The 13,981-nt window shown below is 42.6% G+C and overlaps 1 protein-coding gene across 1 annotated transcript in view; it reads left to right on the plus strand.

The window, feature by feature from the left end:
* The window catches only part of yes1 (YES proto-oncogene 1, Src family tyrosine kinase), a 22,747-nt gene that overhangs the window by 1,212 nt on the left and 7,554 nt on the right, over nt 1-13,981 (plus strand). The window contains exons 2-4 of the mRNA XM_031865242.1: nt 9,644-9,934; nt 11,203-11,302; nt 12,968-13,066. Of these exons, the coding sequence (XP_031721102.1) occupies nt 9,652-9,934; nt 11,203-11,302; nt 12,968-13,066 (482 nt within the window). The 5' untranslated portion in view covers nt 9,644-9,651. The remainder of the gene's footprint in view (nt 1-9,643; nt 9,935-11,202; nt 11,303-12,967; nt 13,067-13,981) is intronic.

Genomic DNA, 13,981 nt, shown 5'->3' on the forward strand with positions numbered 1-13,981 from the left:
ACACACACACACACACACACACACACACACACACACACACACACACAGCTGGAAAGGAGTGGGCTGTTGGCAGAGGAGTGAGGAGCGCTAACAGGTGGTGCTGGCCGGGGTTCAGGGACTTGAGTTTAACTGGAGGCTTTAAAGATCCTCGCATTATCCTCAAGTGTCCTCATGGAACGAACGTGTCTCTGCAGAATCGTTAGTCTGCTGATTAAAAGCTTCCAGTCTGTTGTGAGACAGCAAAAAAGGTTAAAGTCATAACGCCCCACGCTCTCGCATTTTGTGTTTCTTCCTTTTCACAAAAGTAGAATCAGATTTCAGACATCGTCGGTCAACGATGTGGCCACGGAGAAACAAGAAGAGCTCTTCTGTGTTACTGCTTGAAGATGGCCCTCTCTCTCTCTTCTCTCTATCCCAGCGTCACTCTAGCTCATAGACAGGCACAGCAGGTGGCCTCAATGGCATGAATGGATTCGGAAGGAAGTTCCTCTCCTCCCCCACCACCACCCCCGCTGGCCCTCTCCACTCACTGTGATTGGCAGAGATGGCAGGCTGCCCTGAAGATAAGGCCGAGCTGCGCCTCAGAGAGCGTGCCAGGGCAATTACGGAGTTGGGCTTCAGTGGCGGTTCTGCGGCCCCTGGTACCTCCTGGGCTCTCTGTGATTGTGGCCGGTGTTTGCGGAGCGAGTCTGTCAACTTAGCTTTTCAGGCTTAATGCACTCGATCGGTGTTTCGTAGCACGAGCAAGTTCGGCTTGTGGACTTCACATGCTGCTGTTTGTGCAAAGGCATGTGAGAAAAACTCTGAGCAGTCGAGTTACAGCCTCCTAAGTACCTTTAGTTGTAGCGCTGAAAGGATCAATGTAAAACATTATAGAGATCAATGAATCCTTTAAGTCATTTGTGATGCCAACATTCACTTGTTTCTCCTTCCTAAATGTGAGACTTGCTGCTTTTCTGTGGTTCATATCGCCGAATTTGGAGTTTTTGTTTGGCAGACAAGAACTATTGAAGATGTTACTTTTGCGCTGAGACATTGTGATACTTCTTTCACCATTTCACAGTCTAAAGCAATATGTTTTGTGACAAAATAGCTTCTGCCCTGCTTTTGACTTTTCATGTGTCTCTCTAATACGACTGAGTATCATTTGAAAAGCGTTGATACTGCTGCAGATACGATGGTAGTAGTACTCTGAGATATACTGTACATCTGGCCTTCCCTGTGCAGCTGTGATATAGCGTGGTACCATGGTGCCACGCTATATCACAGCCGGGGTGTGGTCACAGTAAAACCGACTAAACTCAGCTGTGATTTTTGAATGTGGTCAGAGGTTCAACAGGTTCAACTGAGACCGAAAATATCCCTTCATTTGAAAACGAGGGCACCGCGAGACACGTTTTTTTACAACTCTGGAAAGATGTCACGATGTTGACTACTTCATCTTCAGACTGAGAGGTGAACGGGTGGTGTGCTTCCACATATCTGATTGGCTCCTTGCAGGATGGCGTCTCATTGCGCTTGAACGTAGGCAGAGCCAGGTTGTTGTTTTTATGGATGTTGTTTTGCCGGACCCGCCTTGCATTGGCACTCCCTCTCTACAGGGTCATCCGTCAAAGTTGGACCCGGCAATGCAACGAAACATGAAACAGTTGCTTCTGTAGTAACTTCCCAGAATTGTACAGTCCTGCGAGTATGAGAAACCACTAGTGTAGTGTTTTTGAATCGGACACGCCTTTAAACACATTCATCTTTTGCTCCAACTGGACTTTCTGGATCATATTTCTTGTCTCATTGATCCCAACACTCCCCCAAGAGGCCAGTGCAGCTATACAACCAAAAAAAGAGTGTTGCCTATATGTAATAGTCAAAAACTGACACAGTTTTGATTTAAAACAAGAGCTATCTGATCAAAGATTAAGTAAAGAAGGCCTTCGCTGCCAGGTTCAGGTTAGTAACGAAGTTTCACATCCATTCCTATGCGCTAAAGTCTTAACTGTACATAAAAAACCTGTAGTCTCTGGATATACACCTTTCTTTTAGGAGTGTGCAGTTTTGTTCCAAGTGACTGCAAAGGTTACTGAAGGCGGTGGCTCAAAGGTGGAAGGGCCTCTCCCAGTGCGCTGCGGAGTCGCATCTTATCTGATGAGTCAGAATGGTTAACGAGAGTTCAGAGCTGTGTCACGCTCGGTGAATGAATTACATAAACGTCACGGTAGTCAAAGTGTTCCCGTTTACACAGAGCTTTAATGGGAAGTCCAGGCTCCTCTCTGACCTCCACACAGCTGGCCAATCACAGAGTGAAGAGGGTGTGAATGTCAGACTGTCCGTTTTGAAAGTTCACAGAATATTGTAATTCAAGTGGACTTCTGCACCTCCTCTACAACAATCTAGCCCGTGGACGGGAGCCAATCACAGGTCATTTCAGAGAGAGAGAGAGGGTGTTGGCCGTTCTACTAATAAAGATGTGCGACCACATCTCTTCGGGTTAAAAAGTCTGATTTAACGGCTGGATACCCTGCAGGAAAAGTTGTTATTCAAGCCGTGGCAACATCTGCCTGCACTGCAGAGCAACGCAACTTATCAAAGGGTACAATGTCTGTGAAGCCTTATGGAGACGGAGGGAATACAGTGCTGGTAGTTTAGTCATCTGCTCCCGGCTACTGTTAGCAGACGTCTAAACAACTTTCAACATTCTCTCTCCCGTCTCTGAAACACTTTGCCAATGTTGTTGCTTTGTTGTTTGAAGTGAATGAGTTACTGTATGAAGGACGGTGAAGCACATTACGGTGTTGGTCTGGTGAGAGGAGGGCTGCAGGATTACAGTGTTTTCAAATTCGGCTCTGTTTTTGTATGCTTTTACCAGAAAACTGCCTACCCTTGGGGTACCCCTTAAATTCCTGTATATGTTAAAAAGTAATTCTAATATTTTTGCCCTATGATGCCAACATGTTTTTGAGCCTGTCCCAGATTTAATGGCAACAGTTTTTCCTGGTTCCGTGTAGTGCTGGGATTGTTTTCTCCTGAATGTTGCCAGCATGCAAGCAACGGCAAAAGCTTCACCTCCTGCAGCTCTCCGGCCTCGTTGCCTTCGGCCCTGTGGGAAGCAGCAGCAGCAGCAGCCTGTGTCTCCTTAATCTGACACGGCATCACTGGCAGTCTGGCACACGGCCTCACGTCCTCGGAGGAGGTCTGGCTCCAGCGTTTGTTTGAGCACATACCGCTGCCTTTTGTGTGCGCTTGGACAGTATGCCTGGAAGTAAAGTTATTCACAAATGTGTGGGAGTGTGCGAATAAATGTCCCTTCTATTTCATGTTGTGCTCAATGCAGCTCGTTTAAGATTCCCAAACATAGTGTCTCTCGTGTGGTAGAGTAAATGTGCGCATTTGAACTCATCTGGTACGTCTGAACTTATAAATATGCGAAATACCAAACTGTTTCTTCCAATATATTTGAGCTCAAAGTTTAAATGAATGCTTAAAAAGCTCATTTACATTTGTCCATTAAATCCATAACCCACATCTCTGTGCGAGCTCGAGGCGGTATTTACTGTGTTCCCTTTGAGCCACCAAAAGAATGACACATTTCTTCCAGCTCATCTCAGTGTGTGTGTGTGTGTGTGTGTGTGTGTGTGTAACAGCCTCATTTAGGGAAACCACCCGAGAGACCATACAATAATCTGCCTGTAATTTGATTTAATGGGAGCTTGATTTGAGCCGTCATTAGTTTTTGGAAATTTGTCACTCAAGAACGATCACTCTCTTTCCCGCAGATATCCTCGCTCTTCATTTCTCAGTGTTACATGAACTGCTTTTTCCCTCCCAGGACTCAAACGTGTCATTTGAGGGCCGTTAAATCTGAATGAAATCCTCCACAGAGGATAGACCAGGGGACATTCTGTAAAGTGGTTTGCATAAGGTTATCCACAAACCCTACAATGATTTTGTTAAGTCTGCTGCAATAATGAAATTGTCCCTTTTTAAAGGAGCTGTGGTTGTAAATGTGTTCCTGTCTAAAGAGGCAGCTGGTTGTGTTGGAAATTGAATTGTAGCACTCTTGATTGACGTTTTGGGCTTTTTGGCTCCACCACCCTAAGGACAGTGTGTCTGTGCCCTTCTTAGCATTCGTGCTGCTCCGTGTTAGCATGTGTATGGGGATTGTATAGCTCAGGGGATTGCGAGTGTGATGAGCTCTGTGGGGGAGCACCACGAGGTACTTTCTCTTCGTCCATAACAAAAGGTAGATGAGACGCACAAAAGAATGAATCCAAAGGCTTTCTCTGGAGAGCTGGCCTTTTCTGTTCTTCTCGGAGCTCAGTTCTTCATGGGTGGTTCAAAGGCTGGGTGATACATTTGTTAAATGAAATGCCTTTTTGTTGTTTTTTTTTCAAAAACTACTTTCGGTGTTTCCCCCTAGAATTTGTTTAGGCCACAGGGAACCCCCACCAGGCCAAAAGGGATATGTAAAATATAGATTCCAGTGTTTAGCCTATATTCATTCTGCAGCCGCGCACCGCTGTGAGTCCATGAATGAAGAAACTGTCTGTGGTTAGTTCACATGTCCGTATTAACTGCAGGAAAGTTGAGTATCTGTTGGTCTATCTATCGGTAGCCGGCTGTGTTTTTAGCTGAGCTCGACCAGAGCATATTCAGTTAAAACAGGACTGGCGATGATGTTTTGTCCTCATTGTTCTCCGGGAAGTTTGCTGAAAGTGATGTAATGTTGATGACTTTCCAAATTTAGTGATTTTGGAATCTGGTATTGTCCCAAATTCTGGATCTGGACAGCATCATAAGGTTTAAATGTGTTTATGCTCACTAGTTGTCCTAAAATAATTAACTGTTTGGTGTCTGTGGCAGCAGGAAAAGTGATTTATATTATTAAAAACAACACCTTCCCATTGCTTTCTATTGGTATCTATCATTTAGATTTTTTTCAATAAATCACTATGACAGCTTTTTTTCGCTGTAAGCCATGTCTTGTATATCTTGAGCCAAAGAGGATCCAAAGTAGAACTTGTGGGAGTTGAACTAATCTGACACGCCAGATCCTGTGGACTCGCTCAGGCTTGCTATCTACTCGTGGCCATTTTAAGAGTGAATCCTCTCGGTGCATCGTGGTTCAAATGGGAAAAGGTTTGCAAATCGTTTCGTAAAGGGGAGTTTTCTTTAATGCACTATTCAGCCTATAATTACATGACAGCATTTGGGAACATTGATCATTAGAGTCTCCCAAACAGAAAGTGAAACTACTGATACCTGAGAAAAGGTTTTAAAAGACACACGGGAAGAGTTTTGAAGTGCATTGATCCTCCTCATCCTTGATGATCCGGATAGTTTGCTTCATTTTAAAGCAGATATTGCACATAGTATTAAGGTGAGCTGCTAGTTGAAGCTGAGTCTCTGTACCAACAGTCGTCATGATCATCAGGATTAGCCAATCGGTCTGGAGTGTTTGTTTCAGGGACACGGCCGAGGATTTGAATCACTGAGACGCTCCTTAGACCTTAAACCACACTGACTCTCTCACACCTTGTTTTCTTTCAGCTTTGCTGCAGCATTAACTCCAGCGTCAGACACTAAGTGTTCAGGACATTTGGAAATGTAGTGGTTGACATGTGCGACAGGATAAGGTCAAAGGTGGCGGCCATGTTTATGTTGTCTTCTGCTCTGATGTCGGTGGCTTCTACTGTGACGTTTGTTTAGTTTGGTCTGCTGCGCAATGAACTCAGACCTGGAGGTTCAGAGCACTTGACCTAGAACGCGACTTAACGATTATTTTCATTCTGGGTTCACCAGTTGGGTCTGTAAAATGTCTGTATTAGTGGAAGAATGACATTACGATTTCCTGTAAGCTGTAAGTGACTTCTTCAGATTTATCTGACCAACATTTCAAAATATTGAGTTTATCGCGTAAAAAAGCAGCAAACCCCAACAATTGAGCAGTTGGAACAAAGAAATTTGCTCTTGAAAAATGACTTTGGAAAAAAAGGTAGTTGCTGATTCATTTTCTGACAATAGATCAAACGACTCATCATTTCAGCTCTGCTTGAGAGACTATTGCTTTTTTTGTGTGAAGCTGTATTGAGAATCCCCCTGACAAAAACTAGCATGTCCATTTTTCGAAAAGTCTGTCAACTAGTTTGATGTTTCTTTGAAGGAAAAAGAGTCTTCACTGTTCAGGCTCTTTCCTGATATGTTTTCTTGTACTAAAATAAGAAAGAACACCCACACAATCTCAGCTGTACCTCGTGTGTTTTGGCGGTGAAGCTGTAAAGAAGCCAGAGAACTGAAAAAGTTCATCAAACTATACATTGTTGTCATTTTACACCCACTACATTGCAATTTTAGTAAGACGGAGACACTCTGACTGCTAAAAAGAGCCGCCATGTTTCATGTTGCGTTGCATTTTAAACACTAACAAACTGCCAGCACAAGTAGTGCTGCCATGCTCGCATGCTGTCGTCACCGGCTGTTATTCTGTCCGCGGTAAACAAGCCGGTGAAGAGCGTCTGGTTTCCGAAAGGGACATCGTTTAAAGTGGACTGATTAGCTGGCCAATGTACACGAGTTCTACTGACCTACTGATTGTATTTGGGCCAAATAATATCATTTCATCTTCATCCACTTCTCTTACATTTTGTTTGTATCTGGCAAGTAGACGCAGCGTGAGTTAAATGTAAGAATACGATAAGTGATTCTCTGTGCAAACAACTACACAAAGAATAAAAAGCGCGCCAGCTATTGAACTGAGACAATTCCTCATTTGCCTTTTAAACAATGACTGTTCCGCTGCCTCAGCATTGGCTTTCAGTCCGTACCATCTGTTGGTGGGAGAAAGTCAATACACCATCCATCTCAAATAAGTATATCCATACATTGACTGTTGACCCTAATGAGGTTTAGTTGTAGCGCTGACCTTTACAAGCTGCCGCCATTCTTTCAGTTGAGATTCAACGGATTTGTTTTCTTCACCGGGGGATTTAGAGTACATCCACACTACTCCGATCTCCGTCCACACGGGCGTTTCAGCATCGGTTTTTCGAATTGATCTGCATCCACACGGCAACCTTCGAAAACAGATATCGCGTGACCATTAACGTACATCACGTGACCATTAACGTACACTGGGCATGCACGTGAAAACAGGAAGTAGATTGGTTGCTTAGTTTAAAAAAATACTACGTAATAAAGTAGTCTTTAATAATGAACGGTTGTGTTTGATACTTAAGATCTTCCTCTATAAACTCAGACACAGGTCGTGGAAAGTTTTAGAAGTTTTATTTTTCAGACTTAGTTACAGCGCTGCGGGTCTTTCTCTCTCTCTCTCTCACACACACATCAAATGTACTTTAAAATCAACGCTTACACGTAAACGTTTACTAGATTATGGGTCCATAAATGTGGTCAACACACGTCTCTTACTCGTTTCCTCGTTGTTGTCTGTTCTCACTCGTAGCTCTGCTGGTGGCTTAGCCATCTGTCCTACTGGATAGCATTTACTGCTAACATTGACTTCAGACGTCTGCTCCGTAGGGCTGATAATGCCGCTGGTCACGCCACTCTCTAATCGCTCCAATAACGGCTGCTTCCTCCACAGAAATGCAGACTTTTACTGCACAACAGCTGCTAGTAAAGACAACAAGGTCAGCAACGTGGACATGGCCTTAGTTCCAGTTTGATAGGACAAAGAACTGGCTGATCAATACACGATTTACAATTATTGACAGAGGGAGAGCGGCCTGCTTTGGACATCTCACCTCTTCCAGATGTGAAGTAACTTTCTCTATCAGTCTGAGCAGCTAACCTGAACTCAAACGGCTAATGGCGGGAAAAATATCGAATATGTCCAGAAGGCAAAATTGCAGGAAACCACTTTGAGAGCTTTAACAAAGTAGCTCCCTTCAAAAAAAGAAAATATTCAAATGCGCAAAACATAAGCTAATATATAAGCGTTAAATATGCACATGTGCTCAACTCAAAATAATGAATAGAAAATAAAGCTATTAACCAAAACATAGCCTGTGATGAGAATTTATAATTCACAGAAATATGGACGCCTGCAGTTCTTCACAAGAACAAGCATTAACATCAGTAGATGGGTTAAAGCCTTTGTTAAGCAAAGCCACTGAGCTGTGAGAGCTGTCCTCTGTGTTCTGCTTCTCTTGCCTTTTTGTTTTCTGTCTCTGCTTTGTTTCCCATCTACGAGTGACAGCAGCACACACCTCTCTGCTCCTGTTACACCAATACGTGACCTGTCACTGACGGGCATTTTAAACTACACTATGTCGTAACATTTCTACAAATCCAAGGATATGAGTCACTGACAGTGGATCTGACTTGTTGGCGGAGGAATATATCCGTGAGGCAGTAATTCTAGTTTCATGTCTTTGTGTTTGTGTGCAGTCATTTGCTCTTTGGTTGATGTACAGAAAACACACAGGGACTCGTGTAGGAGTGAGCGCTAAGTCTTAACACCAAAGGGCTTTTTTGCCCCTCACAGATCCATGTCAGTGATTGTGTGATCGCAGGGCAGAGCTGAAATGGCCACAGGCTCTATCGGGATCTAGTTTCTAGCTCTGCTAGCTTGACGGGCTTTTGTTCAAACTTGTGAAGTCATCCGTTTTGCATGCAGTCTTTGTTTTCTGCATGGGAGAGTTATGCTAAGACCACCCAAAAACAGCCCCAGACGAGTATGTACAATAGCATAATTATTTCTCTGCACATTGTGACACAAGCTCAGCCTACCATGGTAAAGCAGGAACTCATGACTTTAAGGTTCTGATGGTAATTTATACACCGAAACACCTGTTAAATATGGGACAATTACAGTACCGGGTCTGTTCCTCTCTGGGCCATAAAATCATACACGTGTGGTGTCTAACAATCATTAGAAATGAAACAATGAACATAATTTGGCACATTTTAGACACGTTGAATACTTAGAAATGGAATCGGCTGTCAACATAACAGTAATGAATAAGGATTTTAACAAAACTGAGAGAACTGAGGACAAACGGTAAAAAAGTTTGGTCTTCGTCTTGAAGTTCATTCCCCCTTTAAATGATCTTTAATGATCTTCCACCATCTCATGTAAACTTAGTCCATTCTTTTCCATTTTCATGCCAAATATCGGTGGATATCTGACTGCGTGTTGGTTCAGGAACATAAAGTAACAGGATTTCACGTGTTGTTACAGGATTTTGTCGGCTACCTAGTGACAGACAGCTCTATCAGTCTACATGTTGAAGTCATTGATCAGGACTAAATACATCTGTGCATCTTGGTGGACAGTGTGGGATGTCTATTCTTTTTAAGACACAGGTTTCAATAATTCTGTCCCTAACTTTAGCCACCTTTACAACCGGCATCTTTTGCATTTGTATATTCAGATTGTACCTAAATTCACAAATATTGTGTTTTTCTGGCAGATTTTTGGATTAATTCAAACATTAAATACACTTAATATGACATTCGTAGTTTGTAGTTAGTGTCTTAAATGTGTATCTCACCACATCCAGAGACGTTTTGTACGAGTTCATCACAATCCATAACCTAGAACTTGTGTTGCAAGTTTCTAAGATGGCTTCGTCGATGTAGAAATGAAGATCAAACTCAAATCTCCTTCTTTTCCTTCTCCCTGCAGGCTTGACGATGGGTTGCGTCAGGAGTAAAGAGGACAAGGGCCCGGCGCTAAAGTACCGCCCCGACAACTCCAACGCCACGCCGATCAACGCCCACCTGGGCCACTACGGGCCGGACCCCACCATGATGGGTCACTCGCCCGCCATGAAGACACACAACAACAGCTACAACAGTCACGCTGCCTCCCTCACGCCCTTTGGCGGGGCGTCTTCAATCATGACGCCGTTCGGCGGAGCGTCCACCTCCTTCACCTCGGTGGCTGTGAGCAGTCCCTTCCCCGGCGTCATCCCAGGTCAGTCTGTGGAGAGGATTTAAGGTTTCAGTGGGAGACAAAGGAAACATGCATATGTGATGTAAAAGAAAAAAAGGCTTTGAAAGTTTCTCAACTTGAATTAAATGTCCTTAATTATTTAAATAAATTCAGATAACTTTGGGTCCCCAAGAAACAGATGTAAAAGCTGTTTTATAACAGAAGACAAAATGAAAGTAAACTAATTTGCAATCCTCATAACATTTTTCATTCTGTTTTCATTACGTGTAAATCAGTGTACAACTTTAGAATAAACTCTGCTGAACATTTGTTATGCGCGGGACGTTATGAGCAGCAGATGTTATGCAAATTAGACATTTGAGACGAGTCGACCAACGAGAAACTCCAAATAGGTCTCTTATATGGGAGGCGGTGCAGCGGGCGTGGCGTCTCTGGAGCCAAAGAAAACAATTGCATGCCGTGGATTAAAGTCGAGCATACATTTTCATTTGCAGCAATACTCGTAATCAGAATGACTTTTTTTATTATGGATTTGTTGGTACATTAAATGGACTCTTGGTGGCATCAAGCGTTATCTCGTGCAATTTCAGGTGCTTAATGCAGATGTAGATTGGATGGTTAAATTATGCAGTAAATGTACACAACAAAGAATAATGTTTCCTCCTAAAGCGCACACACACATGCAAACACACACGCACACACACACATATCCCTCAGTCCCTGTCTCGCTCTCTCAAGGAGGATAATCTGGCCTGAAGGGCTGCTGTAGATCTAATTCCTCCTCAAGATAAACATTTCAGAGTCCTGTTGGCTCTCTGCACTCCGTCACTTCAGACTACAAACAAATCTACTCTTTCCATTATATATGAGAGATTAGTCCGTTTGGTTCACTGACTTGAAGGGAGGCCACAGAGTTTTGGCAAATGTGAACGGAATATCCTCTTATCCCCTCATGTGTTCTTTGAATGTATTAAAGTTAAGAGAGATGGTTGTATTTTTTTGCAGGATGTGCGACATTAAAGTAAAAAATAGTTATTAGCATCATTGTTCATCAGTTTGTTTGCTTAGCTCAAGTAAGAAATATTATAAAAGTAAGAAGGGAAGCTAATTCAAATGTTGTCGTCTTTATTTGACGGTCAAATGTTGTTTGCAGTGTTTTCATAGTGCAACATTTCAAGATCAAACGAGACTGGATTAAAGGAATCGGGACATTTTCTTTTGGTCTCTGTGGGATTAACTAACTATCGTACGTGTGCACACCTCCAACGCTCAGTTTCTCGTGCTTTCAGGTGGTGTGACTTTTTTCGTGGCGCTGTACGACTACGAAGCGAGGACGTCGGATGATCTGTCGTTCAAAAAAGGGGACCGCTTCCAGATTATCAACAACACGTGAGTCTATTTGCTTTTACACGGACGGACTCCTGCTGTGTGCATTTGTGTGTACGTGGATGTGTGTGTGTGTGTGTGTTTAATCCCTCATAGTATTCAGGTCTGATATCGGGGCAGAAATCTGTCTGGGTTAATGGGTTCGTCTAATGGGCCATCTGTTAAAGTCGCCATCGCTTTCCTCCCGCCGTAGATCATTCCTCTAGTTTAGGGTTAGAATGTAAAACATCCCGCTCTACCCTCATTTATTAGAATACAAGCAATGCACATAATACAATAGATGAATATAGTATCAACATTTACAGAATTTGTATTCAAAGACACCAACAATGCATTGATAATATGCCTGAAGTTCAAACTCACTGGGTTATTATGGAATCAGTTTTTATTTTCATTGCTCATTTTCTAATTGTTATTTGTGGGAGCCTGATCCCTAATATACAATACAATAGGTATATTGTGCACTTTATCTCTAGAACAGAATACATTTAATAACAATAATAATAATAAATAATGAAAAGGGAAATTGCTCTCTCCTCCTACGACTTACTGCAGCAGCATCGTCTTGCTCCCAGGTGGGAAAATGGGCAGAGCTCCAAATTCTCCACAGATCACGTCTTCAGCCGCTGTCCGTGAGCACGTTGAGTTTGCGGTGATGAGAATACCATCTGCTTTCAGAGAAGAGGTGGGAGGAGGAGGAGGAGGAGGAGGAGGAGGAGGAGGCGGCATTTGCTTGGTTTTTACAAAAATGCCAGCAGACAGATTTTCCCTACACCTCAGTTCCTCCTCCTCGAATTCAAGCTTCTGCTGATTAAAAACACCAGAAACTGTGGCCAGATGTGCTGATCTTATGAATGCAGTATTTTGTTTCTATAGTCTTCTATATGGTTTAGAGCAGATATCACAGTACATTAAGCACATGTAAAAGTCAGCCATTTTATTTTCACACTGTACCATGTAAAATGCTTTATAATGCGTTATAACTGTAATAAAGCATAATGAATATTTATTAGTGCGTATAAATATGATTATACAGTTCAATACACTGTTTATAATGCATCATAAGTATGTTTATGATACATTATAGACTCAGCCGTCATAGAAAGTGTTGCCAAGTAACTAAGCACATTTATTCAAGAACTGTAGTAGAGTACAACTTTGAAGTACTTTAGTGATGTATTTCCATTTTCCGCTACATTTCAGAAGGAAATATTGGACTTTTTAATTTGCTGCGTGTCTCAGACGGCTGTAGTCACTAGAAACCTTCAGATTAACATTTAATATTAAAGCACACACGACAGGCTTCTAAAGATCATAGAGCCCAAAGATCAGAGATGCGTTGATTCGTCTGTATTCACAATCTGTTCAGTTGAGACATAGTGTCAATCAAGGGCCATATTTTGATACTTTTATTCTTTTACTGAGGGTCGGGTTTGTAATGCAGGACTTGTATCACATCGTGCTATTGGTACTTTTTCCTTGAAGCATCTGAATATCTCCTCCTCCACAGCTCGACGTGGTTTAAAAACCCACAATGTGATGACGTGGTTGAATGACGCGTGTTGTGACCTTGTTCCTTTTCTCTCGTACCTGCAGTCTTATGAGTAGGTGTGTTCTTCAACCAATGCTTTTGTGAGTTTCTGATTTCTAATTTTCTTCTCTGTTCAGGGAAGGCGACTGGTGGGAGGCTCGCTCCATCAACACTGGACACAAAGGTTACATCCCCAGTAACTACGTGGCTCCAGCCGACTCCATACAGGCTGAAGAGTGAGAGCTCATTACCTCTTTCTAACTCTCTCTCTGTCTCCGTCATCCTCCAGCGTTGTTTCACTTTTATGTTTGTCCTTCACATTCCTCTGGCGTTAACCACCCGGCTCGGTTAGATCTCCTCTGATTGGGAGGACCTGATGCGGCTGGGCGGTCACGCTTTGTGACTCGCCCATCATGCACCAACACGCACAGAGTGTAAACAATGCACCTCTGTATCGCTGAGAGTCGGGGACGTTCCCATTGTTGTTCATCCGGTGTGACAGAAACTTTAAGGCACTGCTTTTAGGCAGTTTTGGTTTCTTATGAGCTGACTCATAAAAAAAAAAACCTGTGGAAACCAGCCAGCTAACTTTTCCTTTAGTCTAAAAGAGTGAATGCAAGGGATCAACAGAGTTCAGGATATTTCATTCCCTCTTAACTTAGTCTTTAAAAGAAGAAGAAGAAAAGCTAGATTCCAGATTTACAGCTCATGTTTTACTTATTTATTCAATAATGGTAGCCTTTATATGTAATGGAACCAGCTAAAGACATGTTGCTTGTAGCAAAGTTAATAACAAGCTATAATTATAGTTTCATGGTCTAAATAATTTCGACTTAAATTAGATTTTAAGCTATTTAATTTAAGCCCCAGTCAGACTTTGAAGGTAACCACAAATGAACCATGTAAAGATGACGTTTAATGTTTACTGCCCAACATCAAATGCATTTTATTTTCCTGTTCATCTGTTTCTGATGTTGAACTTGATGATTTTACAGACCGGATTCATATGATTCATATAAAACATATTGTGCCATATTCATATTGCATGAATAAGAAAATCCTAGTTGTGCAGTAGATCACTTTGAAAGCTCCTCATGTGTCTCACTACCCGACTGTCTCACTACCCGACTGTCTCACTACCCGACTGTCTC

The sequence above is a fragment of the Anarrhichthys ocellatus genome, unplaced genomic scaffold, assembly GCF_004355925.1.
Source record: "Anarrhichthys ocellatus isolate YVR2014 unplaced genomic scaffold, GSC_Weel_1.0 scaffold32, whole genome shotgun sequence".
Classification (NCBI taxonomy): domain Eukaryota; kingdom Metazoa; phylum Chordata; class Actinopteri; order Perciformes; family Anarhichadidae; genus Anarrhichthys; species Anarrhichthys ocellatus.